Source organism: Oryzias latipes, chromosome 15, assembly GCF_002234675.1.
Source record: "Oryzias latipes chromosome 15, ASM223467v1".
In the NCBI taxonomy this organism is placed as follows: Eukaryota; Metazoa; Chordata; class Actinopteri; order Beloniformes; family Adrianichthyidae; genus Oryzias; species Oryzias latipes.
This window is the reverse complement of record NC_019873.2, coordinates 746921-774379: the sequence shown is the minus strand read 5'-3', so window position 1 is coordinate 774379 and position 27459 is coordinate 746921. Positions and strand designations below refer to the sequence as shown.

General features: G+C 43.6%; 1 protein-coding gene across 5 annotated transcripts in view; it reads right to left on the bottom strand.

The window, feature by feature from the left end:
• Window positions 1-434: 434 nt before the first annotated feature.
• The window catches only part of plekha3 (pleckstrin homology domain containing A3), a 43992-nt gene continuing 16967 nt past the window's right edge, over window positions 435-27459 (bottom strand). Inside the window, exons 6-15 of one of the 5 annotated variants that reach the window (XR_002874689.1) lie at window positions 13009-13052; window positions 12539-12633; window positions 12018-12419; window positions 9493-9701; window positions 7837-9166; window positions 6713-6770; window positions 5134-5171; window positions 4985-5051; window positions 4854-4908; window positions 435-687 (exon numbers count right to left, since the gene is read on the bottom strand). Coding sequence is in view for 1 of the 5 variants with exons in the window: in XM_004086624.4 (XP_004086672.1) it covers window positions 12310-12419; window positions 12539-12633; window positions 13009-13052 (249 nt within the window). In the remaining 4 variants the exon portion in view is untranslated. Of the gene's footprint in view, window positions 688-4853; window positions 5052-5133; window positions 5172-6712; window positions 6771-7836; window positions 9167-9492; window positions 9702-11091; window positions 12420-12538; window positions 12634-13008; window positions 13053-27459 lie in introns of those variants that run through there. The other 4 variants (XR_908451.3, XR_002874688.1, XR_908453.3 and 1 more) reach the window with 4 other exon arrangements.

Here is a 27459-nt window from a genome sequence, read left to right as displayed (position 1 = left end):
CTGTTCCAGATTCTGTTCCAGATTGGTCATCCTCTTTAAAATTGTGTTCAACTACTTAGAAAGATCAATAATTGTCTCAAGTGTGACTTCAAGTTTATAATTTTATGTTTCTTCAAGGTTTTTGGTGACTCACTCCACTATCATGTTTTCTCTTGATAAATTGTCCTTCCACATGCTTTCCTCTCAGCAACATTTTTACTCACAGTTACAGACTGCAGAAATATGGAGAGACAATGGAAGCAATGCCCAGATTGAGAGAGAGTCCATTAAAGTACAAGCAGATTTTTAAAAGCTGAGCATCTTCAATAATGTTTGACGGTGGTTGCAGATTGTATTGATTCACAACCTCACAACATTTTTCTAATAGGAATCCAATTTTTGATTTATGAAAATAAAGAGAGCATGAGTCAGTCAGTCTGAAAGGATGAGGAGCCTTTTCTTTTTACATCTTTATTCACAGCCACAGTTTGAACTCCAAGTGCATTCTAACTTAATGTTTGTGCATGAAGGAATGATGGAGAAGGTTGCCTTTTCAAAAAAATATTGCTTTTAGACTGCAGATCTGTGACACCATAGGAAAAACAGGTTTGAAAATGGGACCAAGCGTGAGAGAAGGTCAGATGAAAGGCGGCTATCGGGAGATGGAATCAGGACTTGGTGCTTCCTTTTTCCGAGTGCACGACAAATCTGAGGAAAGGGAGAAGAAAGGAAGAGGCGGGGGGGGCATTATCCAAAAACAACAGAAGGAAAGAGAAGAAGAGTAGAAGAGAGTTAGCACTGTCAGTCTGGTTTCAAGATCTAACTTATCATGAAGCCATGATTCAGATCTGAATCCTCCTCAGATGTCAGCTCATCTTCTGTGTCTTACCTCAGTCTGGCTGATAAGAAATCTGGCAGTTTGTTTCAACATTGATTTAGAGTCATGTGCTGTTAATACATGAAAATAACTTCAGTTGTTCTTTCAAAACAAAACTTTATAAAATTTGATTTCATATTTAAGGTGACGGGCTGGACAGTGGTGCAGTGGTTAGCAGTCTTGGCTCACGGGAGGAAGGCCCAAGTCCCAACTGGGACCCCTCTGTGTGGAGCCTGCATGCTCTCCCTGTGGGGTTTCCTCCGACAGTCCAAAAACACGTTTGTAGGTGAACTGATGACTCTAAATTGTCCTCAAGTGTGCATGTGTGTTTGTGGCCCTGCGACAGACTAGCAACCTGTCCAGGGTGTCCCCCACCTTTGCCCAACAGTGGCCGGGTCATAGGCTCCAAAAGGAACAAAACGGAATTCAGAAAACGGAGGGATTTAAGGTAACATGATGATGAACATTACCACAGTGAATTTTAAATCAAACAACTCAGATGCCATTGAAGTGCAGACTTTCAGCTTTTTCCATGGGTTGAACAAAAAGATTGCATAAAAATGTGAAAAACTAAAGCATTTTTAAAAACATCCCTTCATTTCATGGCCTCATAGGTAATTGGACAAATGAAATAACTGTAAACCAAATGGTCATTCCTAATATTTGGTTGAAAAGCCTTTGTTGTCAATGACAGCCTGAAGTCTTGAACTCATGGACATCACCAGATGCTGGTTTTCTCCTTCTGAATGCTCTGCCAGGCCTTTACTGCAGCGGCAAACAGTTGCTGTTTGTTTGTGGGCCTTTCTGTCTGAAGTTTAGTCTTCAACAAGTGAAATGCTGCTCAATTGGGTTAAGATCAGGTGACTGACTTGGCCATTCAAGAATATTCCACTTCTTTGCTTTAATAAACTCCTGAGTTGCTTTGGCTGTATGTTTTGGGTCGTTGTCCATCTGGATTATGAAACGCCGTCCAATCAGTTGTCACTGTTGTCTTCCGTGGACGTCCAGGTCTTTTTGCGTTGCTGTGTTCACCAGTGCTTTCTTTCTTTCTCAGGATGTACCACACTGTTGATTTAGCCTCTCCTAATACTGTGGCAATTTCTGGCAATGTTTTTTTTTCTGTTTTCTCAGCGTAACCCCTGTGCTATCCTAGGCACTTTAACATTGGGAGTTGGGGTCATCTAGCATCTAGGTATAACAATGCATTAAACCTTTTTTCTTCAATGATTTGTGATCTTCACTGGTGTCCATGGATTACATGAAATCTTTCCACCTTTATCCACCTTTGTCATGGTAGGGGAACACATCAATGCAAGGGTGGGGTCATCTAAGATAGCACAAGGGTTAATGATGGCTCCTTTCACCTGCATGGAGAGCTCCTTTGACTGCATGTTGTCTGTTCACAGCAAAATCTTCCAAATGCAGCACGAGTCCTCTAATCAACTCCAGGCCTTTTATCTGCTTCACTCATGATGACATAACAAGGGAATTGCCCACACCTGCCCATGCAATAGCATGGAAGTCAATTGCCCAATTACCTATGAGCCCATGAAATGAAGGGATTGTGTTTACAAATGCTTTAGTTTTTCACATTTTTATGCAATCTTTTCGTTCAACCCATGGAATAAAAGCTGAAAGTCTGCACTTCAATGGCATCTGAGTTGTTTTATCTAAAATTCACTGTGGTTAATGTACAGAAACTAAATTAGAAAGAATGTGTCTCTGTCCAAAGATTTATGGTCTTGAATATATTCAATCAGTTGTTAGTACTTTATTCTTCTTTTTTTTTGGTTTATTTCACTTTTTTTTTTTTACAGAGAGCGGACTATTTGATACTCTGCATCAAACTCGACTGCAGCCGCAAAGCAAAGCTTTGCTTGATGCAGAGTTTGATTATATATATAGATAGATAGATGCTGATCGTCACAATGGATTAAATAAGGCATTAGTTCAGAGAGAAAGTTTACCTTACCACTAGTTTTTGTCCAGATGATGAATCTAAAGTTTGTTTTAAAGAAGCTTTCAGAAGTCAGAGCTCTGTCTCCCCCTCTGGTAACCTGCAGGAACTGTCTCCAGAGTTCTAACAACACTACATCTCCCAGCAACCCCAGCGCACACCTCACCTGACTCTCATTCACTCATCAACCACAGCATACTTGAGCTCTGCACTGAGTGAAGCTCAGTGGGAAGAATTGTTTGTGTCACATTACTGAGTGTTACATCTGGACCTGATCTTCTGTCTCTGACTCTGTTTGCCTGCCGCCTGCTCTGAATCTCGCCTGGATACGGACTATTCCTGTTACTCTGATGCTCTCATGCTCGTGATTGACTCCTGCCTGCCTGACCCGGATTTAGCTTTGTGGACTTTAAGCTTAGCCAATAAAGCTGCTGCATTTGGATCCAGCCGTCTGCCTGTTCTTGTGCTTTGGATCATAAAACATGATGTTTCGCATCATTTTCCTCCATTGACAACCCTGTTGCTCAGCATATCAAATAGTCCACTTCTTGTGAAAAACAATTTCAATCTAAAATAAGTGTTGTGGCCGGAAAGGCAGGAAGCTTTTAGCGCAGACACACATTCAGCTGTGATCGATTAAAGAAAAGCTTTTACGGTCTTCACTTCCGAGAATCCCGTCAGCACTTCTCTCTGCTACACTTCCCTTCCTCCCCTGGCATGTTTCATGCAGAAATTCCTGCAACTGGGATTCATGTAAACATCACTGTTTGCTTGGCATGTCCAGACTGTCCTGCAGATCATTTTGCTTCATCGGAAAAATGAATGAATTATTCATCTCTAAAGACCCTAGCAGCAATAAAACAATGAAACAAGCACATCTGCTCGGTTGTTGGAATGTCCCAAATTTTTTTATAAAAAAAATGTGTTTCAAGACTCCTATTCAGATTCAGGGGCAAAAAGTCACAAAGTGATCTTTAGACAAACCCACAAACATGGGTTTGAGGGTTTTCTGTCCAAATATGTTTAACATTCATCCAAACATTTGTAGTTACATTCTTATAACTATTTTGTTTGAAAGTTTTAATCTTGTTAATTATAATTGTTCTTATTTATACAGCAAGACATTCGTTTTTTTTTGTTTTTTTTTCAATGAAATCGGGCCAACATTTCACCAGGAAACATAAACATAAAGACCAAAGAGCCTGCTCCCCTGTCCAATAAACAATTGGGATTTTTGGATGTTTGCAAATTGACTAATAGTGTTGCAGCTTTGGAAAAATATTTCTGTCAATTTTCTGATTGGGCCCACAGATATAAAGAGCCCAGACATATAGACTCAATGTCCTTCAGAATCCAGGCCAACAGATCTGCAGACATACGTAGACCTACAGATCCCAGATCTACAGAGCCACAAACCTGCAGAAGCTCAAACCCACTGACCCACAAACACCAACAGCCCAGACCTACATGCCTATGGCTTACAAACCAACAAACACAAACCAACACCCTTACTAGAACCACTAAAAATGTAGAAGTCCAAAAAAAACAACGTGTAGTAAATAAATAATGTAATTAATAATTATGTGTTGAAATTAGTACAAGCAGCCACTGAGGGAAACCCAGTTTTAGAAAATAGTTTAGAGGTTGTCTGGAAGGACGGTCGCCTGGTTTCATCAGCTCATGAAAAGCTCATGTTTTCTTCCAGAAAGATGCTGGTTTTGCAGAAATCTGACTGGGAAAACTAGAGGAAGGAGAAAAAAGTACAAGTCCAGAAAGCTGAGCATGATGTTGATACTTCACCTTCCAGTTAGGAGCCAGAAACTTCAGTTTTCCTGCACGTAAACTGATTGGAGTTCATTTTCTTTTGGTACTTTTCTAAAATGGGAAACGTCTGTGTTGTTTCCATTAGACCATCAGCACACAATGGATCCCCTTCTTTCTGTTCATTTGGCCAGAACTTTGCCCGGAATCACATCTTTTCATGACCAACCTGACTTGTTTTCAACCTCTTGTAAAAAAAGTCCCATAATCAGTGTTTACCTGTCATGGTGGGCGGGGCATAGGTGCTCTGCTTCTTCTGAAAGGGATTTGAGGCCTGCAAAGGAGGAAAGCAGCACAACTGAAGATCAGAAAGATCCTTCTGACAGTCATGATCCACTTTATGCACTGACCCGATTGGACCCATCAGTGACTGGGCTGCACATGGAATTTGGAAAAGCTAAAAACCCTCAAGGAAGACTATGATGAAATGGGGTTAAAAGATCTGTTTCCAGTCTGGCCTGACACAGATGTGTGTGCGATTTCCTGCAGTAACACAAACCTGTGAGTCTCCGCTCCCGTTGTGTTGATCTGCAGCATCTAAGGAGAGACAAACGGAGCCATGAGCGCTTCCTGCTTCATCTGCACCAGCTGTGTGTGCGTTTCTGCACAGATGCTGGCAGAGGGGGACTGTTGACACACGCCCCTGTTGTGAGTCCGTTTTATGTGCAGCGGCCTGCAGCTTCATGAGGCTTCACCATGTGGCAAACGCAGCAGGGGGGCTAAAGGTCCATCCACCTCTTTCTTTCTGGTGTTGTTGATTTTTCTGTCTGCATTTATGGGTGCTGCTGTTGTATGATTGCAGTCATTTTCCAGGACAGAGTCTGGAAGTGCTCCATTTGTTATATGTGTTTATATAGCTCTTTCGTTTGGCTGCTGCTGTTTCTCCAAACTTTCACTGTGGTTCAGCTTGTCGTATTTTTGGGAGGGTGTTTTTGAACAGATTCCAAGTTGCAGTGAGTCCTGCTGAGCCTGATCTCTCAGATCCTGCTCACACTTGAACCACTTTGTCCGTTATCACAGACCAAAACTAGCTTCTGCCTCTGTTTTATAAAGAATCGTCAAATGTTTTTATGCTGGAAAAGCCTGTTTTTTGTCAAACCTTTCCCTGTGATGACATAAATAAGAATCCTTCTGTTGCAGGTGTATTTGTTGGTTTATTGAAGATCATTTTCAGCAGCAGATCAAGGGACTTGATAAGGACTCAGCTCAGGCTTAACTCTCACAAGCAGACTCTCTTTTCAAAAATGACAACTTTTGATATTTATTTTAACTCTAAGTTGTAGATCTTCGGTCTTACTACAAAAAGGAACTTGTAAACCTCTTAAACCTGCAAATCCTTTTGTCGCCTCAGTGCTGCTGCATGCGTTGCATGTTAAAACATTTCTTACCAAATCTTGAGGCCTCCTGACTTTAGTTTTTTTGTACATCAGCTGTTTTGTCTCCGTAAAGACCAGTGATGCAGTCGGGGTATTTTAACTTGTGTAATAATTTGAAAGCTTCAATAGGTTTCATCAGCACATTTACATTTGGCTTTTCATGAATATTTAGAGAGCTTAGGCTTTGTGGTGGTTGGTAAATTGGTTGAAAAAAGAATTTTTAAGTTATGGCTGACAATTAAGAAACTCAAAGCCAAATTAAACATTTTCAGGAAGAGAAAACCCAATTCCAGCACATGCATTCCTGCAAATTCAAAACCTTTCTGACAGTTTTGCCGTATCTCTCCATCAGTCAAAAAAGGAAGGACTTAATTGTTTCCAGATGGACAGCAGGAGCTCTCTTATTTTTCCAGCTGGATCTAACGCATAGAATTAGGTCCCTGCTTCATCTGAAATCACAACCATTCATGAAGGAGGAGTAACATTTTGGCTGTTTCCTATAGAAGCCAGCAAAACAGCTGCTCTGCACCACTTCGATGCCTGCATTTAGCTCTGAAGGAGATTTAAAAGAGCTCAGAGCGACACACTCTCGCTATGATCCATCAGTCCGGTCTGAGCGCCTGGATCACTTACCAAAAATAATCTAATAAAGGTTCCATTACAGGAGCTGCAGTTCAGCCTCTGTCAGTTTCTACTGCTCACCTGAGCCCGGCTGTCTGTAGATCTGCAGAGTGGCAGGAGTTGGTCTTCTGCGTCGAATCTGAATTAAAAACACAAGCATTTGCATTTCAGCCTTTAAACTTTAGCAGAACGTGACATTTGTATTAGAATATTTCATTTACGCCTCTGCTCTGAGCTCAACACATTGCCGAACCATTAGTTTAACTTTCTGAAGGTTTCAAGAAAGCCGAGCTGGGGAACAGCAAGCTGGGGAGCTGCATGATGAGAAGCAGGACCAGCACTGAGGGTTTAGTTTGTGGTTTTGAGTTTTACCGACAGACACACAAACTGGCCTTAACAATAATCTTTGCTGGATTTTCAGGTCAATACATTTTGTCATCTTGAAAACACCCAGCAGAATCTCAGTCCCAGGAAGATGGAGTCAGTAACATTTGTTTCTGTTCAGCATCCCAGAGGTTATCAACAATTTTTTAAATTTAAGCTACTGAAAGAATAACGCTTAAGAACAATAAAAAAGAAAGGAATCCGGAGTTGAGCGCTGTTCTGATCAGCTGCTCCTCTTTGCCTTCTTCACAATGTTTTCAACAACAGCAGAAAGTCTTTTCTGGTCTTCTCTGATGCACAAACAGCTCTTTGCTTAATGTTCAAGCATAATGTGAAAATAATCAAGTCAAATGAAAAATCAGAAAACATTGACACAATAACAATTAAAGAAATCTCTGTCAAGCCTGCATTAAGCTAACATTCCCAGGAATTGGGAGGACACTTGATGATTCATATTTTAATGATTGTCAGTTCCATCAAGGATTCCAACGCGTTGCTGATCATTTACAGTTTTCTCAGAAACTGGCTATGTCCAAATAAACAGACTTGGAGACGTCAAACAAGACTGCCTTCATGAAGAGGCAACAGAACAGTTTTGAACTCTTCTGTTGCCTCTGCCAGCCTTCTTTCAGTTTCACCCCTCAAACATGGGAGGCGGGACAAGACGCTGCGAAGGAAACGTGTCGAACAAATGTCAGGAGCAGGTTCTGCACAGCAGCAGCATCTGCAGCCAGACCTCTGCAACCACACCCCAGTGCCCCCTCCCTAATCCAAAAAAGGGCACACCCCAGCCATTACACCTGCAGGTTTGAAATCCTCACCTGCTCAGCGGCCTGTGGGTCCAGCTGACCCTGCAGAGGAGGAACAGCAAACTGGATCTTCTTCGGACTGCTGGGCTCCATTATTACTGAAGCAGAGATGGAACTGAGACGGGCAGAGAGGGAGGGAGGAGCAGAGAGGGAGGGAGGAGCAGAGAGAGGGGGAAGGAATGCTCTTCTTCCTGATGGGTCCATTATCACCAATTGACAAAGAAGCAGCCGAGGTTCTGCAGCAATGTCTTATACCACTGTGGTGTTCTGAATGTTCTGATCATAATGGGTATTCTGCAGCTGCCTGGACACTTTTACTCCTCTGTCAATGCACTATTTATATGTAACGCTGCAAAGTTTAAAGTGTGGAATTGATTTTCTGGAGTAGCAAGACATGTGATGAAGACGAGGAAAACAAGAATCATGTCCTTTTTTCTGATTTTAGAAGAAGACTTGCACTCTGCAAAGGTTATCAGAAGAAAAAACAGATATCATCAACCCTGAAAGGTTTCAGAAAGGTAAGAAGGAACTGTAAAGACACAGCCAGTATTTCAACTTCATGTCACATAAACTCACAGCTTCCATGAAGGACTACTGAAAGAAATGAGACATGATGGTTTGATACCAAGTTCGTCCATTTTAGGCATAATGTGAGGTTATCACACCTGTCAAACTACAATATGCATGAAGTCTTTGATGCTGACGTCTGTTAAAGTAATTTTTTCCCCCTCAAAGCCGGTAATTTATTCCATCATCATCAGTACTGGATCCATCTGTGCTCCCAGATGCATCACCTGCTTCTCCTTTACTATGACATCACAGCATGCATGCTGCTTCTCGTTGTGGAAACACTGAGACAGACCCAGTTGCTGGAACCCGGAAAGATAACGTAGACAGGTATGGAAAGAGTCACCCATTTATTGTCCAGGCTGACACAGTAATACGTAGTCGTATTCTTGTGGCTGATGATGGGGAAACGGCACCCAGAGAAGGAGCGCGAGTCCCGGAGGGAGAGGCGGTGGGAACGGAGGTCCTTCCTTTTCTTTCTGTGACGCGTAGCACGCGTTTGGAGATCCGGTGGTATTGGACTAGTGGGTGTGATGGAGCGGCTGCGTGGCGTGGAGTCGTGGCGTGGCTGGAGGTCTGGAATCTCAGGTGTAACCAGATGATGATGAATGAACCATAGAGGGGCTGCTGGAGAGGCCTCATCTTAAATAGCAAGAGGACTGATGAGATGAGTACCGACAGCTGGGTCCAACCTGGGGAGAGAGATCAGAGAAGGGAGGGGGAGAGGACTCCCAGGCGTCCCATGACATGGAGGTGAAGCAGAGCCTGCTGTCTGCTGGAAACATAATAACATAAAATGGAAAGTAGACTTTTTAATTAGTTATAAACAAACAAAGAACAATCCAGTAAAATTCAAGATTTTTAAATATTTTATAATACAGTAATCTGTCAGAGTGAAGCAGACATATATGGTCTGGATCCGAAGCCAAACTGTTGTTCTATCCTAGACACTTTACCATTGGGGGTTGGGTCATCTAGACCCACTAGACAGTGCTCTGAACCTTTTTTCTTCAATGATTTGTGATCTTCACTGGTGTCCATGGATTACATGAAATCTTTCCACCTTTATCCACCTTTGTCATGGGGGGTCCTGGCTCGTACCTGGGGTGGGGCAGGGGGATGCCCAGATCTGCTGGGTGGTGTTGAGGTGCTCGTCTGGAGCTGTGGGCACTCTTCTGGGGTGGGACCCTGCGTTGGGCCCTCCCTGCGCGGCGGGAAGGCTGCTCTCCTGGTTGAGCTGGAGTGGCAAGCCCCAATGCCTCCCTGTTCTCTGGCTCTGGGGGCCTCGCGGCGGTCCTGCTGGCCCTGGCCTGGGTGACGGATGTGATCGCGTGATTGAATGAAATGTTTCACACTAGTTGGTTTGAAGGCATAAGTATGCGTGTGGGAACAGTATTTGTGTTGTGTACATGTTCAAATGTAAAACATTTAAGGAGCCAACAGGTATGTTTGTAATATTTGAGTGTGTGTGTGTGTGTGGACAGGCCCCGCCCTTTGTAACCCTTGTGCTATCCTAGGTACTTTAACGTTGGGAGTTGGGTCATCTAGACCCACTAGACAGTGCTCTGAACCTTTTTTCTTCAATGATTTGTGATCTTCACTGGTGTCCATGGATTACATGAAATCTTTCCACCTTTATCCACCTTTGTCATGGTAGGGAGAACACCTCAATGGAAGGGGGGGGGGGGGTCATCTAAGATAGCACAAGGGTTAGATTTGTATTACATCTGAACCTGACCGTAATGATAAACATCCAGAAACTTGTTGCTTTATGCTGCTTCATGGTCTTATCCCCCTTCCCCTCCTATTATCACCCTCCAACCCCCCCCCCCCCCCCCCCCTCTCTAGCGTCCCTCTCTCTTCTTCCCTTCTTTCCTTTTCCGTCCGGTCCAACACCAAAGATTTTCAGACATGATTGAAATGAATAAAGTTTGGCCTCAATTACAAAAGGGGTTTATTCAGACATACCTTTGGTTTGTCTGAAGATTAATAACCCCTCTTGTTCAAGTAAAATATGTCCAACACAAGAGGCCCTCAGCTCTCATCTGTCTGCCCAGCTGTTGGACAGGACAAGTTAAAAAAAAAACATGATCCACATTGCTTCTTACACTGATTTCCCGACAATTTATATGTAATAAACACTTGAGCGTAGCGTTTAGCCGGCGTTTTCTCAGTAACTACCCTGCAGCATGCCTCAGCCAGATCAAAGTATAAAGTGTTGTACCCGACGTTGATTCAGGCGTTCAAAGTTGGTCAGTGAAATATAAAGTTTGAATAAATGAACCATCCCGACAGGGATTGCAAAGCCTAGAACTTCCATTATTCTTTCTCTTGGTGTTTTGCTCCACCCTTGTAATTCCTGGCCAATGTCTGAAGAGATATTTAGCCATGTGGTTTTGTTTTCAAGCTTTGGTTTTAAACAGAATAGTCTGGTTATAAGGCAGTCTGAATACAGACCAAACGCAAGGTTCAGGACAATCCAGACCTAATAAAACTGACCCGGTCATGACCAATGCACTTCTCCAGTCTAAATCCATCCTACGTTTTTACTTTAAGCTTTGAAATGGTGAATAACTTTACACCACATGCCACAAAACAATAAAGAAACTTTCGGGAACATTCAGGTGAGATGCATCAGCAGCTGTCAAACTAACCGTTAGCACTTCAGTAAGAGCTATGCTTTCACAAAAACACAACTCATTGTCTTAGTTATTGTCTTGTTTTTCTTGCAAAAAGAAAAATGGACAAATAATTCTGAACCAGCAGATCTATTTACTTACAAATTAAAAACAAATCCAATGGTGCATGTCTATAAAAGGCTGTGGATGCTCATGTCATGAGGTTTGGAAGTTCTGCCGCCACCAGCCTGAGCCCCCGTCCCTCAGTCCAATCTAAAGTTTGCAGGAAATGATCAAGACTTCCTTAAAAACACAGCTTCCTCTGAGACGTTACAGACCTCAGGCAACATCACCAAAAGAGCTCTGAAGCACGGCGGTGGACGTGTGATGATTTGAGGTTGACAAACTGGGGGATTTGATCACAGAACAGCATGTCTCATCAGCACCAATGGTGAAAGTTGGTGAGATGAGAAGAGGTGAGGCGTCCTGCTGCTGAGGGGCGGCGCTCTAACACTTTAAACTTCAGTCACTTCCAAACACTTTTCTCTCTCTTCTAACAGAAAATAAATAAACATGTAATGTTTGTCTAAAGTGAAGCAGCTTTTTATGATTCGTTCGGGGGGGCAGGGCTGCTGTTTTTCAGTTTCTGAGAGACTAAATCCAGAATTAAGCCCTTCATACCCATTTGGTTACAGAGGTCCGTGTCTTTTACCGAGATCAACGTTGTGTTAAGGGTTGCATCGAGGTTATATTGCTGGACCAGAATTTTGAACAGTCATGCAGCAAATCAGAATGCAAACACCTCAGCCCCTCCCACAGAGCTCCTCCTGCAGCCCTGCCCCCTCCCAAGCAACTCTGGTTGAGTTCTTATGGGCTGAGATTCCTGACCACAAATCTGCTGGGTTCTGAATTGTCAGATTCTGATCCTGGTTCCGATCCAGGCTGACTATTTGGCTTTTAGCTGCAAACTTTAACATTCATGTTGTTACAGATCAGTGTACTGTTCACCTCCGACAGTCTGCAGCGGCACACCTGTTGATTCTTGCCGATCCCTGTGAACCGGAACTGGTTCTCCCAAAGCTTCATCAGAAAGCAGAATAATCGCATTCTGCGTAGACACAGTCAGGAGAAAAAGTTCATTCTCTGCGCTGAAGGAGTCAGCTCTGAGCGGGCCACGTGCACGGCAGCAGCAGAAGCTCAGCTGCAGCATGAAACTGCAATAGATCGGCAGAAGGGACACGTTGTGGAAGAACACTTTTCAAAAATGTCCTCTGTGGTTCTGCCGCGTTTGGATTGGGGTTCAAATAGACAAGTCTGTGTCTACATCTGTGGGTGGGGTCTTGGGGCTGACGCTGTCCGTTCTTTCTTCTGGGATAGAGGATGAGTCACCGTTCAGACCCGGCAGTGGACCTGAAAGAACAAACACTGATTGATTCGAGAGTCCAGGTTGTGCGCTCTGTGGATTCAGCAGAGGAGGATAAACTTTACACAGAATTTCAGGGTAATATTATGTTTCAGGTTAAACTCACGCTGGGCGTCATAGACGGAGCTGTCCGAGCACGTTCGTGGTCTGCGGGGCATTGACCTTTGAGCTCCGCTCACACACTCCTTCAGCATTCCTGACCTGAAAAGGGGTTTAAGACAAGTTAGTGCACCACCCAAGCGGTTTTAAATTCTCTCTGCTTGCGGCTGATTTGCTGACTCGGATGTCTCTTCATTCTGATCTGGGTAATCAGCAGCAGGAAATGCAGGGAGATCTGAAAAAGGGAGGCTGGCAGATTTTGAGGAAGAGGAATGGGCAGCCTTGATCTACATCCTTCACGCCTGTGAAGATTCTAAAAAAAGTTATGGAAAAAACTGGAATTGATTTATTTTTATAGCTGAAAAAAAGAGCTAGCTGTGAAACGAACAGAAACAGAGGGTATGAGCTGCAGGGGTGACCCTACAGGCTAGTACATTGCAGCGGAGCTACATGAAAACATTTCTGATCTCAGCTCACCTCTCAAAGCTGTAGGTTCCTGGGTGACTGACGGATCTCTTCATCTGTGCAGATGAGAAAAGACATGTTTTCACATTTAATCTTAACATGCAATATAAGGTTTATGGGGAAGGGCATTCAACTATAAGAAAAAAGTTCAAAATAGAGAAAGACATACAGAAATAGTAGATTGAATGTAAAAGTCGCTTTCTAGAAATGAGAAGCTAAAAGGTTAGGAGAAAGAAATAATGCTAAATTGACATCTGAATAACTGGAAAAGTTAATAAATGAAAGTAATAAATGACTGACTATCATTTAGCTAAAAGAAAAAACAATGAAGGAGCTTTAATTAAAATATGCATTTGAATAAAGAGCCCATCATCTCCTGTATTATTAAGGAAAAATAATACACTGGAATCTCAGGTTAGAAACCAGAATAATCGAAAAATGTAAACACATGACAGAGGATCTTGGGTTGAAGGCTCCACATTGGTCTGACCATAAGATTAGATCAGTACAGTGATGCAAAAATGTTTTTATTCCATTTAAACTTGTCCTGTCCAACAGCTGAGAAACAGATCAGAGCTGCAAGCCTCTTGTGTTGGACAGATTTTACTTTATCAACAGGGGTTATAAATCTTCTGACACACAAGGTGTATATTTGTATAAACCCTAGTTGGGTTTTTTTAAGATGAGAGGTATATAAAGTTCCTTTCCAACATATTAGAATATCACGGTAAAGTGTATTCACTTTAATTATTCCAATAAAAAATTAACCATTCATAAAGTAGAGAATCAGGGTCAGCTGTTTTATTATATAAAATAATTTATTTATTTTTACATAAATTGGGGTCCAGCTCATAAAACCCACAAAAAGAGAATTTCAGAAATGAGAAAACTGTGGAGAAATCTCCATTTACTACTCAGTATTTACAAAAAGATAAAGACACAGACTATAATCAAATCAAAGAAAATAAAGGATCTTCAAAATGTCTATCTTCAATACTTCAATAGTCTGGATAGGGTCCAGGTCCTGCTGGAAGACTAAATCTGCACCTCCACCGCCCCCCCCTGAGGGCGCCACCCAGAGCGAGAAAAAAAAAAGAAGCACCCACAAACCTCCCTATTCCAAAAAATACATAAAAGATATTCAAAAATAATAAAACACCCACCCACAAATCCATCCTCCCCCCATCAAATTAAAGGGAAAAAGAAACCTTCTCCCCTCTGCTGTGGATGCATTGCAGACCTCGGTACGCCAAGCCAAGCACTAGGGAGCGCGGCCAACAGGACCGCACAGGACCCCGCATACCCCGTGCAATACACTGGCCAAGGGCAACTGGCCCCTTGGCCCCACAACCCACACCATGGCAATCAAACGCCCAAGACAACCCCCCTGCCGATTGCTATCAATCCCGGCCAGCGCCCCTTGCCCACCCCACAACCAGAAGGTGCCAAGACATGGACACCTGCGTCAATGCAAGCAGCTCCCCAACCCCACCAAATCCAGCCCAGCCCCCTGGACCAGACAATGGCCGACCCACCCATCATCCCACCCCTACTAGGTGATGTGACTAGTCAGCTGGAGCCAGGGAGAGTCTGAAGCAGACATATTTTTGTGGAGGACATTATCTCTAAACTAATATGCTCTGACATGAGGTTTCTGTAGTGATTGATGCTAAGATTATTTTTAGATTTCCAGTTTAGGAGGATAGTTTTCTTCGTGATACATACAGCGGTGAGAACCATATAAGCCTTGTTAGATTCTATGTTGATGTTATTCAGGTCACCTAGTAAGCAGAGTTTGGGGCATGCAGGAATCTTAAGATTAAACCAGATTGATAAATCCTCACCGACCTTACGCCAGAATGATTGGACAGGTGGACAGAACCAGAGGACGTGCATATAGTCGTGTATGTTGTTACCTGTGCACTGTGTGCATATAGCAGACTGACTGAGGCCCATTTTAAATAACCTCTGTCCGGTGTAGTAAATTCTGTGGAGAATTGTATTGGATAAGTTGCAGATTGGGACTTTTGGTCATATTAAAGGCATTCAAACAGATCTGTAGCCAAAATGTATCACTAGAATTCAATGATAGCTCAGACTCCCATTTTGTCATGGGTTAGTAAATTGTATCATCTATGTTAGATATCAACTTGTACATTTTGGAGAGAAGCTTTGGGCTGTTAAGGTCCAAGAATTGTGTTTCTGTAGGAGCTCTACATTTGGGTCAAGCAGTATTTAGTACTCAATATTGATTTGAGTTGCTGGTATTCTAGAAATTTGATTTTACTAATCCCATAAATTGAGGATAGTGTTGGTAGGGGTATGAATGTTCTATTCTGAATTATATGCTGAAACTGATGGATCCCTTTGTTCTTCCATGAAGTAAAGTAAATCATGTTTTTGTTTAGTAAGATGTCAGGGTTGTTTCAAAGGGGGGTGGGCTCATATGGAAATATTGTTCATAATTGTCGAAAGGATCTATATAGGATGAATAAAGGGACCAGCAGTTTTGGAACCTGCTGTTCATTTTATTCAAGCACTTCTTCTGAAAAGTAATGTTCCAATGTAACTTTAAAGAACACAATTTAGGACAGGCGGGGCTGGGCGGGGCGGCACAACAGCCGTTGAGCCTCTCTTCCTGGTGCGTTCACGAAGATCCAGTACATAGAAGATTAGTGGAACTCCAACAGCCACACAGCCATGAGAGAAAAAAACGAACGTAAAACTGCCCAATTTATGCCTACCCGCCCAAAGCCATTTTTACCCGCAAATTTAGAACCAAAACCGCCCAATCTGGCAACACTGGTTGGGGTATTCTCAAAGGTTTATCTTCAGTGATAAAGAAATGGTGAAAAGGGTCATATTTGGTTCCAAATCGACATCTTTTGAACAATGTGGGGAATGACAAAACAAATGTGTGTACCCAACCCTGTTGTTTAAATATTCAATTCCATTCAAGTCAATTCAAACAAATGTATTTATCCTAGCCAATTTTATTTTTTAAGGGGCAAAAAAAAATTTCTTAACACAGGTGCATAAAAAAACCACAACAAAGAAAAAGCTGTAAAGTATTGTTATTCCTCGATACGAGAACAGGTAATACATTACACAATAAAAAAAATGATAGAAAGTGTTTATTTGCTTGTAATTTTTTAAATACATGCATCTAGTGCTGTACCTTTTTCTGGGTCGCACGGACCCGGAGGAATGTTAAGGTTGTGATTACGGTTACGGGCGGCGGCATATTGACCCTCATGGGATTACATGTCTGCCATAAATTGAAAGGGCGTAAAGACAACTAAGCGGGCGTATTTAGAAACTGAGTGAGTGAACCTTAAAACCGCGCAGGCACAATTCTAACCAAGCGACCCCGTATTTTACAACTGAACGGCTGAAATCCTAACTGAGCAGGGATCCTGCTCGGTCAATTCTCTTTTGCGCCCTCACCTGGACTTACGCTCAGTGTTAAGGGGGCGTTTTTGTCACTTGGGGGCGGTATTCAGGGGTGTGTTTTTCACTTAGGGGCAGGAACCTTTCTGGTTGATCTGATTGGCTGAAATGTGCATGTCAAGCAGCGGGGCGGGACTTTCATTTTGGGGCTTTAATAGAAAAAGAACGGTGGCTGTAACGTGGATTAAAAGCATTAAAACAATAACAAATGCAGTGAATTTCACATGAGAAAAACTTACAGCACAAAAAAAACCTGCTGCACTTTCTTACCTTAGTTTTGGGTCGTTCGTTAATGTTTTAATCCACGTTATATCCGCCGTTTTTTTCTACGAATGCCTCTAACGGGGGGGGGGCAACAAGTTTGACACAAAGAGCCAAAATTTCTAACTGTGATAGTCAAAGAGCCACAGCACACACTGACCTGCCAGACAAACACACAATTAAAGCCATGTTATGTGCCATAACCCCCTCCTCTCCTCTCCTTACAACAGCACTGGATTAAACGGCGCCGTTTCAGTTTTGAGGTTTTTTTTCTGTATTTAACGTTAACACACATACCGGTGAAACGTGCACGCTGGTGTGTGTTTAAAAAGGCAGCAAGCGCAAAACTGAGTTGGTTGTGATTTATCATCAATCAGCATTTAACATCCATCAAAGTCCTCATCTTCTGCATCTGGAACAGCTGGACTACATCTCTATCAAACACGCCGGCTTCCCTTTCCTCATCATCAGAGTCCGTCTCTTTGCCGTCCGTCTCTTTGTGCGGCTCCAAAGAACAGTGAAATCAGACACCCCAGGCCAAGTTTTTAATCCTGCAGTCCCAAAGTGTGGCGTAACTCGCCGGCGCTGCGTCCCGGTAAGGGGGGGTGGACAGCTTTTCATGGTCATCTGCTGGAAGTAGCAGCGCTCAGCCTCAAGTCGATCTTCCAACGCAGGCCTTTCCTTTCCCGCGGAAACTCAGCTGCTGCTGCGTCTTCTTGACTTGTCGGAGTTGGTTTTCCAGCGTCCTCACTTCCGAACCATAGATTCATTATTTTAAATTCTCTGGCAGCTGAGGTTCGATAAGTTAGAAAGATCTCCACAGATTCAGACTTCCTGCTTCAATAACTCTTCTGACCAACGTTCAAATGTGTCAGCAAGTATCTCTATCCTTTTGTATTAACACAGAGAGTGAACCACAAATGCATTTCTGAAGAAAAACTATCGTTTTTTATGCCTTTTAATCAGAATTGTTCGCTTTAAGCTGTTAATGCAGACATGCAGCAGCCGGATGCCAAGGGAGCGTCAACAAAGTGCAACCTCTGTGAACTGTGAAACACCACTGTGTAAAAATCAATAATCTCACAAAAAATCATAAAATTATTATAAAGCATATTCGTGTTACAATACATATTTTGTAGGAAAGTCCATCTTTATTTTATCTTGTTGCATATACTTTTTCAAATTTGAATAGATGTGAATCATGACTAAGTTATCAGTAACTTGACATTACCTTATTGTCATACTAAAATAAAGAATATGTCAATAGTTAACTTTGTTTATTTATAGGAATTTTTCATATTTACAAATGGATCAGATTTGGTCAAAAATCCTCAATAGCTCTGAAGATGCTAGAATTTTTTTACATAATCTTTATTGTAGTAGGAAAATAAGGTCTTGATTAGTCAGTACAGGAAGTTTTGTGTCAGTAACTACAGCATCTTCAAAGCTATTGAGGATTTTTGACCAAATCTGATCCATTTTTTAATATGAAAAATTCCTATAAATAAACAAAGTGAATTTATGACATAATCTTTATTGCAGTAGGACAATAAGATCATGATTAGTCAGTACAGGAGGTTTGGTGACAGAAGTTTTAGTATCTTCAGAGCTATTGTGCATTTATGTTATGATTCATGTTCTGTTATGAGTAAAAGTTATGGTGTTTAATGAATGTTTTAAATCTTCTCATAATGGACTGATTATTTTGAGCGTGTTTTTGGAGACCTCTAGCGATCCCGCCGGGCATTGTTGTTCAGCCCACTTGTTTGAAAAAATCTTTATTGAAAAGTGCACGTGCAGAAGCAGAAAGAACCCGCTAGCATGCATGCACTTCTTTGTGTCAGGGGAAGGACTTTGCTGCATTTGTTTAAGCATCGCCGGTACGTGCTTAAAATTTAATTTAGGAACATTTGATTTTCTATAAAAGAAACATGTTTATCAGTTTATTATTTTTGGAGTTTGTAAAATTATGATGCAATGCTATGCATATATATATGCTAATTGTATTGACCATTTGCTTTCAGTTTTACCCTTTTAAGTATCATTAAACCTGCTGACAACGTTCGACGGTCTCCAGAGTCGTGATATGAGAAAGGTGTTCAAAGGCTCCTGCATTGGACATGCATGAAACAGCACAATTCATTTATCTATTAAATTTTAAAAACTATAAGCAATAAAATAAAATAGAGGTTGACTTTCTAACAAAATTAAGTATAATAATAATAATAATAATGTAGCATGACTATGCTGACGAGTCTTCATTACCAGTTCATATAAATATAGACACGTATTCGCTTTTTAAAAGTTTACTACTGATTTTTACAGAATGGTGTTTCACAGAGTACCCACTTTGTAGACGGTCCCTTGGCAGCCGGCTCGCTGCTCTTTCTGCATTCAAACCTTGAAACGAACAATTCTGATTAAAAGAAAAAAAAACAATCCTTTTTCTTTAGAAATGCATTTGTGGTTCAGTTTAAACTGTGCTTCATAATCATGTCTCTTTGCATTTCCAGGGTTTCCAAAGTTGTTCGGCATAATGCACATCTCTGCACCTTTGTACTGGGGGGGGGGGGGGGGGTGTCTTCTTTCACGTCCTCACCTCTCTCCGTACCGTCATCATGCTGTTCTCTCCTAGATCCTCTTTACTGAAGTCACACAACAACACATTAAGGGCCGCTCTGTACATTTTGGAGAAAATGTAAGACTTTCACCTTATGGTTGTGAAAGTACTGTATATAGAAAATATGATAAAAGGCAGAGAGCCGCATGCAGCTCAAGAGCCGCCTGTTAACCCCCCCCTGCACTGAAAAATGAACGTCCCACCCCTCTGCCTCGCCGATAAGACATGCAAATTTCGGCCAATCAGATCAACCAGAAAGGTTCCTGCCCCACAAGTGACAAAAACGCCCCCTTAACACTGAGCGTAAATCCAGATGAGCGCGCAAAGAGGAATTGACCGCGCAAGATCACTTCTCAGTTAGAATTGCTCCAGCGTGGTTATAAGGTTCAATCACTCAGTTCCTAAATATGCCCGCTTAGTTGTCTTTACGCCCTTTCAATTTATGGCAGATATGTAATTCCATAGACCCTAACCAAACGGTTCCCGAACGCGGCTGTGTCAGCAGCTCACCACTCTCCCAGGGGATGGGTCAGCTGCGGAAAATAAATGTCACACACCTACATGCGCGACAGCGAACAGGGCTTTAACATTAAACACATGAAAGGGAAAACAAGATTTAGTCCTAGACAGACTTAAAATAAGTCTGGACAATGCAACAATAGGTGTGTTTAAGATTCTCGCCTGGATCGTTGGCAAGATCAGGCGGTTGCGGGGAAGATGTAAGGATAGTGAAAACAAGCTACGCCCCTTATTAGTTATTTCAGTCAGACAACTCTTGCAGTAAGAAATATTTATTTGACATTTTCCACATTCTTTAAGTTGGCATTCACATATTTTCGTTTGGCATAAGGCTCCGTTCAATTCCATGAGAAATTTCCATAACACTTTCGGGTAACAAAACCCCCCCTTTACGGAGCCCACAGGTGGAAGCCGGGGAGGAGGGTGGGGCGAAGAATGAGCGCTGAAGGTAAGAAAGAGAATGAACGACTGCGCACCTGGGCTTAAATAGGACGCTGAGCAGGTGAGTTAATTGACCGAACCGCCCTAGGGTATTTACCAGTAAAACACTGCAGCGAGTATCTGCCCGAAATACGATAAATCGTCATTTCATAGTTATTTTATAATTGTTTAATTTAAAACTGTTCCACTGTTTGTGGGTTCATTACAAATCTTGTAGTATTGTAAATGGCCAGCAAGTGAAACTAGCGCCGCGTATGAAGAATGACGTCATGCTGGAGCGCGCAGGGCAGCATAAAGAAAAGAAAAGGCGCTGAGAGTTTGTTTTTCTAGAAAAAAGCCACATGTGTGTGCTTGCATACACTGCTGTACTTGAAGAACCCGTGACTGAAACACACAAAATGTTAAGTGGGCTGCTGTTCATTTAAAGTGTACAACAAAATTTGGTGGCCTGTGTGGGGAGTTTTGCTTTGCCTCCTGGTGCTTCTGAAAAGAGCCATCAGAGCAGCATGGAGCTGGAAGAGTCAGAGGACCAGCTAGATGAGGTGGTGCTGCACTTAAGAGTGGAAGAACTGCAGGAGGTATGTGCTCAAGCCAAAATCACAATGACCAAAAAGGCCAAAAGGCACGTGCTAATCCGACTGATAAGTAGAGCAGCTGAGACAGCTATTGAGGACGAGGAAGAGGAAGTTGCACATGAGTTTTGAAACGTCTAACAGTGCAAAAGAAATGACAGAAAATGACAATAATGATGTACAAGCATTGGAGGAAAACACCTGTGAAAATGCAGCTGCACTGGCTAACCTGCAGGAGCAGTATTCTGCACTTCATTTAACTTTTCAAACTTCTTCAAGAAAGATCGTAGAGGAGATGAACAAACGGACACAAAGAGTTTATAAAATGATGGTTCTTCTCTGCCTCAACCTCCATTTGCCTTTGTTACTCACCCACCTGGACTAACCATCAGATGAGAATTCAAAATTAATGGACAAATCAGAGAGAGGGACCAGAAGGTTAAACTGTCATACTCTAATCTGATCCATCAGATAGAAATGGGACAAAAAAAAACAGAGTGAGACTGAGATCATCAAAGCTGTGGTCTGAGCTGTCAGCCCAGGCCTAAGTCTCAGAGACATGTTAGAAAGCAAAACAGATCTAACTCTTCAACAACTGCGGACAATTCTAAAAGGTTATTATAAAGAGGACAGCTCTGTTCATATGTTCCATCGCTTGATAAACATCACACAGAGTAGCAATGAGTCACCACAGAATTTCACCTTTAGAGCTAAAGGAGCGACTGCTTCATCCTCCAAAGAACCTGGTGCAGACAAGCATTAGAGTTTTGATTGAGGAAATTTCTCAGATCTGTGTGGACTGGACTAATCAGCCAAAATGTAAAGTAAAATGTAATGTAAATGTAAACAAAAGTTGTCTAGATGACCCCAAAGTAACTGATGATGTTTTGATTGCAAAAACAAATGAAGCTGCCAGTATTGAGTGGGAAAGACAACAGAAATTCAAAAGAAACAGCAAAAAGTAAGAGAGCTGAAAGCAGAAGCACAACCATTTAAAACCCCTGTCATGGCTGCAATGGGAGGACAAGTCTTCTTTTAACAGTTGACAGTTCAGTCTAAATCTGAAAACAGTAGATATTGAAGACTGAATAAACAAAAATGTATTATTGATTAATTTACTTATTGATTTTTTATTTATGTATTCAATTTTATTTGATTGAACGTTTTATAAGTACATTTTGCATAGAAAACAGTTAATATAGTTAATAGTACAGTACATGTTTTTTTTTACAAATTTACTACCAAAGAAAGGATGTACCAAAGGAAGTTACATCTTGTTTACACCAGGGTCCTTGTTTATCTTATTTAGGTAAAAAAAAAAGAAAAAAGGTCAAAAAGATTGGAATTTGTTTTGTCTTTTCAACTTGTCCTGTCCAACAGCTGAGCAAACAGATGTGAGCTGAAGGCCTCTTGTGTTGGACATATTTTACTTTAACAACAGGGGTTATGAATCTTCAGAAATACCTCTGGTTTGTCTGAATAAAACCCTTTATTAATCTAGGCCAAACTTTATACACCGCCACAGAGGCCCCCAATGCCACAGAGGCCCCCAATGCCAGAAAGCAGGAAAGCAAAGGGGGACAGAGAGTGCAAACTCCAGCCCAACCAGAAGAGCCCCGCCCCAGACCAGCACCCCACCACCACTCATGAGTTCTGAGCATCCCCCTACCCCAGTCACGAGCCAGGGCCCCCCAAGCAAGACCCCACACTCCAGGCAGCCACCCACCCAGCCCACGGTTAGTTCAGGAGAGAGCAAGGCCGGCCACTCCTGCCCAGAATGTCGTTGCCCAAGAGAAGTGGGGGCCCACAAGGGGGTGTTGTAAGCATGCCCCGACCAGGCAAACCCACAGTTGGAATTTTGGAGAAGGCCTGTCTCGAGGGAAAGGACCAGAACCCCCACCACAGGGACACGGACACCCCCAGGCTGGCTCAGATGTGATGTGATCCCTGGCTCTAGGTCTTGCCAGAGAACTCATGGATCCCTCTCCCTACTTAGAGAGAGGGCTGCCGGGCCCAGGAAGCCAGCACCAAAGGGACACGACTGGTACCCCCTGCCGGGGATGGGGTAGGGGACAGATGGTCCGAGGTTCCACCTTCCTTGTGTAATGTATTTGTGCGTGTTTATAATAAAGATTGGAATAGATTATTTATTGTATTTTTTTTAAATTTCTGATTCAAATAGGCATTGGCTCCCAGACACTCACAAGTTCCGGGTGTATGTGGGCACGCTGAAGTTATGGCCCAGCTAGACCCTGCTTTTAGTGGCCCCAAGTTAAATTGAGTTTGAGACCCCTGTGTTAAATACTTCAAGCTGCCATAAGATTGTTTAAACACATTTAAGGTTACCATTTATTATTGAAATTTTCACCAACTTTTGCGATATAGATATCGCATGACTTGATATCGCCATAACGATAAATTTGCGATTCATTATGCAGGCATAATTCCTAACGATTTTTTGGCAGTAGTGGCAGAAATGTTTGTGACTGTGGTTTGGTTTCAACAAAACCCCTCACTTTCCACTTCTTGATCAAAGCTTGAACACTGGCAGTGTTGCCAGATTGGGCGGTTTTCCGCCCAACTGGGCAGTTTTGATTCTAAATTTGCAGGTAAAAATGGCTTTGGTATGCATAATTTGGGCGGTTTTAGGGTCGGTACGGCGTTTTTTTTCTTTCTTATGAAAATATAGTAGCGGACTAAATTAGGCAGTGTGACTGTTGGAGTTCTGTTATTCTTCTATGTACTGGAGCTCCGTGAATGCACCATGGGCCTGGGCTCCGTCATATAACCTGTTGTTGGGGGTTTGCCCCCCTGCCCAGAATTGTGTTCTTTAAAACATAACCACGCAGCTGTGGCCACGTGTGGGAGGAGCAACCATATAATGTTTTAAACCTGATAGCTACATGATAGCTGTTTTACAATGCATGGTAGACACGGAGAATGTGGAGAGATCAGGTTTATTATTTTAAAGAGTTCTGCATGGTAATCATGTTTCCATGTTTGAGTTCATCATCCCAGAGAGAGTCTCATCTTCAGCTCCCGTAGAGAAAACTCTGAATGAGTTTAAAGCTTGCTGTCCCTCGTTAACCCGAGAAGGAAAAATAAAAACAGGGGACCTGATTCATAATTAGTGTCTCAATGAAAATAATTTTTTTTATAAGGTTCAGGAGGCCTGAGCAGGCTGGGTTCCCATCCTGCAGCGGGTCTCTGTCTGGCCGCCGGCTCGCCAACATGGCACTCATGAAGGGTCCAGCAAGATCTATGTGCAGTCTTTTCCATGGTTCTCCCGGGAACTCCCATGGATGTAGGGGAACTTGAGGGGGGGTTCGTTTGTCCATCTGGCATATCTCACATTCTCTGCAGATACGCTTCACATCCGAGTCAAGGCCGGGCCACCATACATATCTACGGGCTAAGGCTTTTGTCTTGACTTTGCCTTGATGTCCTAAATGGATTTCTTCTAGGATTTTCTCCCTCAGCTTGGAACGTATGACAACTCTTGTTCCCCAAGGAACACAACCTTGTTCTGTGGAAAGTTCATTTTTCCTCATGCTGAATGGCTTTAGGTGTTCTTACTGTTGTCCAGACAACCTTCCATTACGTACCTGTAGACTTGTGACAATTCCCTGTCTGTATGTGTTGCTTGTGCCACCTGTTGTGCACTAAGTGGCGCCTCTTGGAGATACTCTTACAGCAGTGAGTGAATTAGCGCTGAGGTTCCTGCTGTTCTGCATTGCTATGCTCTTTTGACTTGCAATGAACAGCCAACAGCTCCTCTAAACGTGGTAAGGGATACCACTTAGTCTCTACTGCTTGGTTAACGGACACTTTATAATCTCCGCATAACCGGAGTGATCTTTCTTTTTTGTACAGGCACTATGGGTGCTGCCCAGTGCTATGCTTCACTGGAGAGATTATTTTAGCATCTTCCAGTCTTTTAAATTCCCCTTTTTACTCACTCTTTCATAGCAAATGGAAGAGGCCTGCTTTTACAAAATTAGGGTGTCACATCAGGTTTCACCCCTATTGCTGCTTTTATGACTTTAAGCATGCCTAGCTCATTTGTAAAAACCTCTGAGTATTTCTCCAGCACCTCTGTGAGTGACTTACATGTGGGTGAAGTTAACGATTTAATCTGCTGCCAGTTGAGACTGAATTCCTTTAGCCAATCTCTACCACACAAAGTTGATCCACCCCCTTTTACCACTAACAAGGATAACTCTTTGGTCTCCTGTCCATAGCTCTCTGGTACTGTAATTTGGCCTAAAACAGGGATGTGACCTCCATTGTAAGCCTTGAGTCTAAACTGTTGCTGTCTGCAGTGGAAAATGTGAAAATCTTTCTTTGTACTTAACTTGTGGTAAGACACTCCTGGCAGCTCCAGTATCTATTTCCATCTCTAGCTCTGTGTTAGCAACAGTAAATGTATCCCTATACAAGTCGATGTAATTGTTTGTTACAGTCAAAATGCTAAACAGTCCTAGTTCAGCATCATCTTGTTGTGTTGAAGTGTTTTTCCCTTAACATTTTGTTTTTCTCTTGACCCAGTTTGAGCTTTTAAGCGACATGCCTTCTTAATGTGCCCCATTTTTCTGCAGTTATGACATTGGGCATCCTTAAAATAGCACTCATTTGGTGTGTGGTTCTTCCCGTTGCAACTTCAGCAGTTTCTTGTCTTGTGTCGCGGCTCCACCTTGTGGACATTGGCTGTTCCTACACTCTCATTTCAAACCACCCACAGCTGCCGGGCTGCTCTGTCCGCTGTTTCCATATTTAAGGCAATCTCAAAAGCTTTGGCTAAAGTAAGGTTGTTTTCGAATGTAATCTTTGCTGGCAAGTCTCGCTGGCAAGTCTCATTTTATATTCCGCTCACATAGTGAGGAGTCCAGGTTGGCACCAAACTCACAATGGGCTGCACTCCGTTTCAACTCCGCCGCATACTCTGCCACCGGCTGGTCGTGCTTCTGATTACATCTGTTAAAACGTAATCTCTATGCCACCAATATCGGCTTAGGCTCAAAATGTTCCTTTAATATTGTAACAATCTCATCAAATGTCTTTTCCTTAGGTTTACTAGGCTGCACCAGACTCCTTAGAAGTCCGTGGGTGGATGCGCCCATAACTGTTAGCAGCGTTGCTACATGTGCCAACCAGGAGAGCAGCCCCCCCGCTGCGCCGGAAGAGCCCAACGCAGGGCCCCACCCGAGAAGGGCACCCACAGCCCCAGACGCGCACCCCATCACCACCCAGGAGTTCTGGGCAGATGGTCCTAGGTCCCACTTTCCTTGCAAAATGTGTGTGCGTGTATGTGTGTTTGTGAGGGTGTGTGTGTGCATGTGTGTGTGTTTATGTTGGAATGTAAATTTTGAGGGGGGAGGGGTGTGTGTACTAAGGGGGGTGCAGTTAAAATTGGCTGGTAGGGCACTGAGGGGACATCTCCTGATTACTCACAGTGATGTCCCCTCACCCTCCCCACCAAAGTGCCCTAAAAGTCTAAGGTGCGGTTAAGATTGGCGGGTAGGGTGCTAGGAGGACATCTGCTGCTTGCTGGCAGTGATGTCCAAGCACCCCCCCTACCAAGGGCTCTACATGTCTAAGGTGCAAATAAAAACGAAAGAGGGGGGGGGCCCACTCCATACGGCAACCATGGGAGGGGGACCACTGCCAAGTAGCCCCCCCCCAAGGCGCATTGCAGGCTACACCCCCCACCCCTTCACCCTAATATGAGGTTATTTGAGGAAGGGGGTAGGTTGGGGACAGCTGGTAGACTGTCCCCCGGTGGTCAAACAGCTGTCCCCCAGCACCCCCAGCATAGGGGCCAAGTCCCCCCAGCCCAGGGACCCCATCCCCGGAGGCGCCGACACCCCAGGCCCAGCACCACCCACCCCACACAGAGAGAGAGGAACCAGAAAGCGCCGCCCCCCCGGAGCAAGTCCAGGCCCCCACCCCCAAGCGCCGGGGTGGTGTGGTCCTGTGGTCATGCTTTAAAAAGAACCTAATGGAAGTATTTTTTTCTCTCTCTCCTGCTATGTGTGTTGACTGACAGCTGTCAGTATGAACTTTTAAAAATGTTACACAATTTACCGGCGCCTGGGTTGGGCGGGCTGGGGCGCTGCGTGGTCCTCTGGGCTTGGGTGTGGGGGTGCGTGGTGGGGGGGTGGGGTGGTGGTCTGGCTTGGCTTGGGTGGGTGGTCCCTTTGCCTGTGCTGGGGGGGGTTGGCGGGGGGCGCTGCTCGGGGGGGGGCCCAGCGGCGCTGGATGGGCTTCCCACCTACACCTGGGGCTGGGATCGGCCCTTCCCTGGCTCTGGGGCGGGACGGGACAGCCCTCTTGGGGCCCCCGGTCGCTCTGGGTGTCATCCGCTTTGGCTGCGGGGTCTGGGGGGTGGTGGGGTGGGGGGTCTTGTCGGCCCTGCCTTGTGGGGGGGCATTCTGGGGGAGGGGGGGGGGCACTATTGGTACGGGGCAGGGGGGGTTGACGGGTCGGGGTCTCCGCTGAGGCCATCGGCGGTTTCCCCGGCCGGTCGGCTGCCTCGGTCCCGTCGAGGCCTGACCAGAGCTCTTCCAGGGCCGGCGTTTGGGGGTGGGGGCCTGGGCTTGC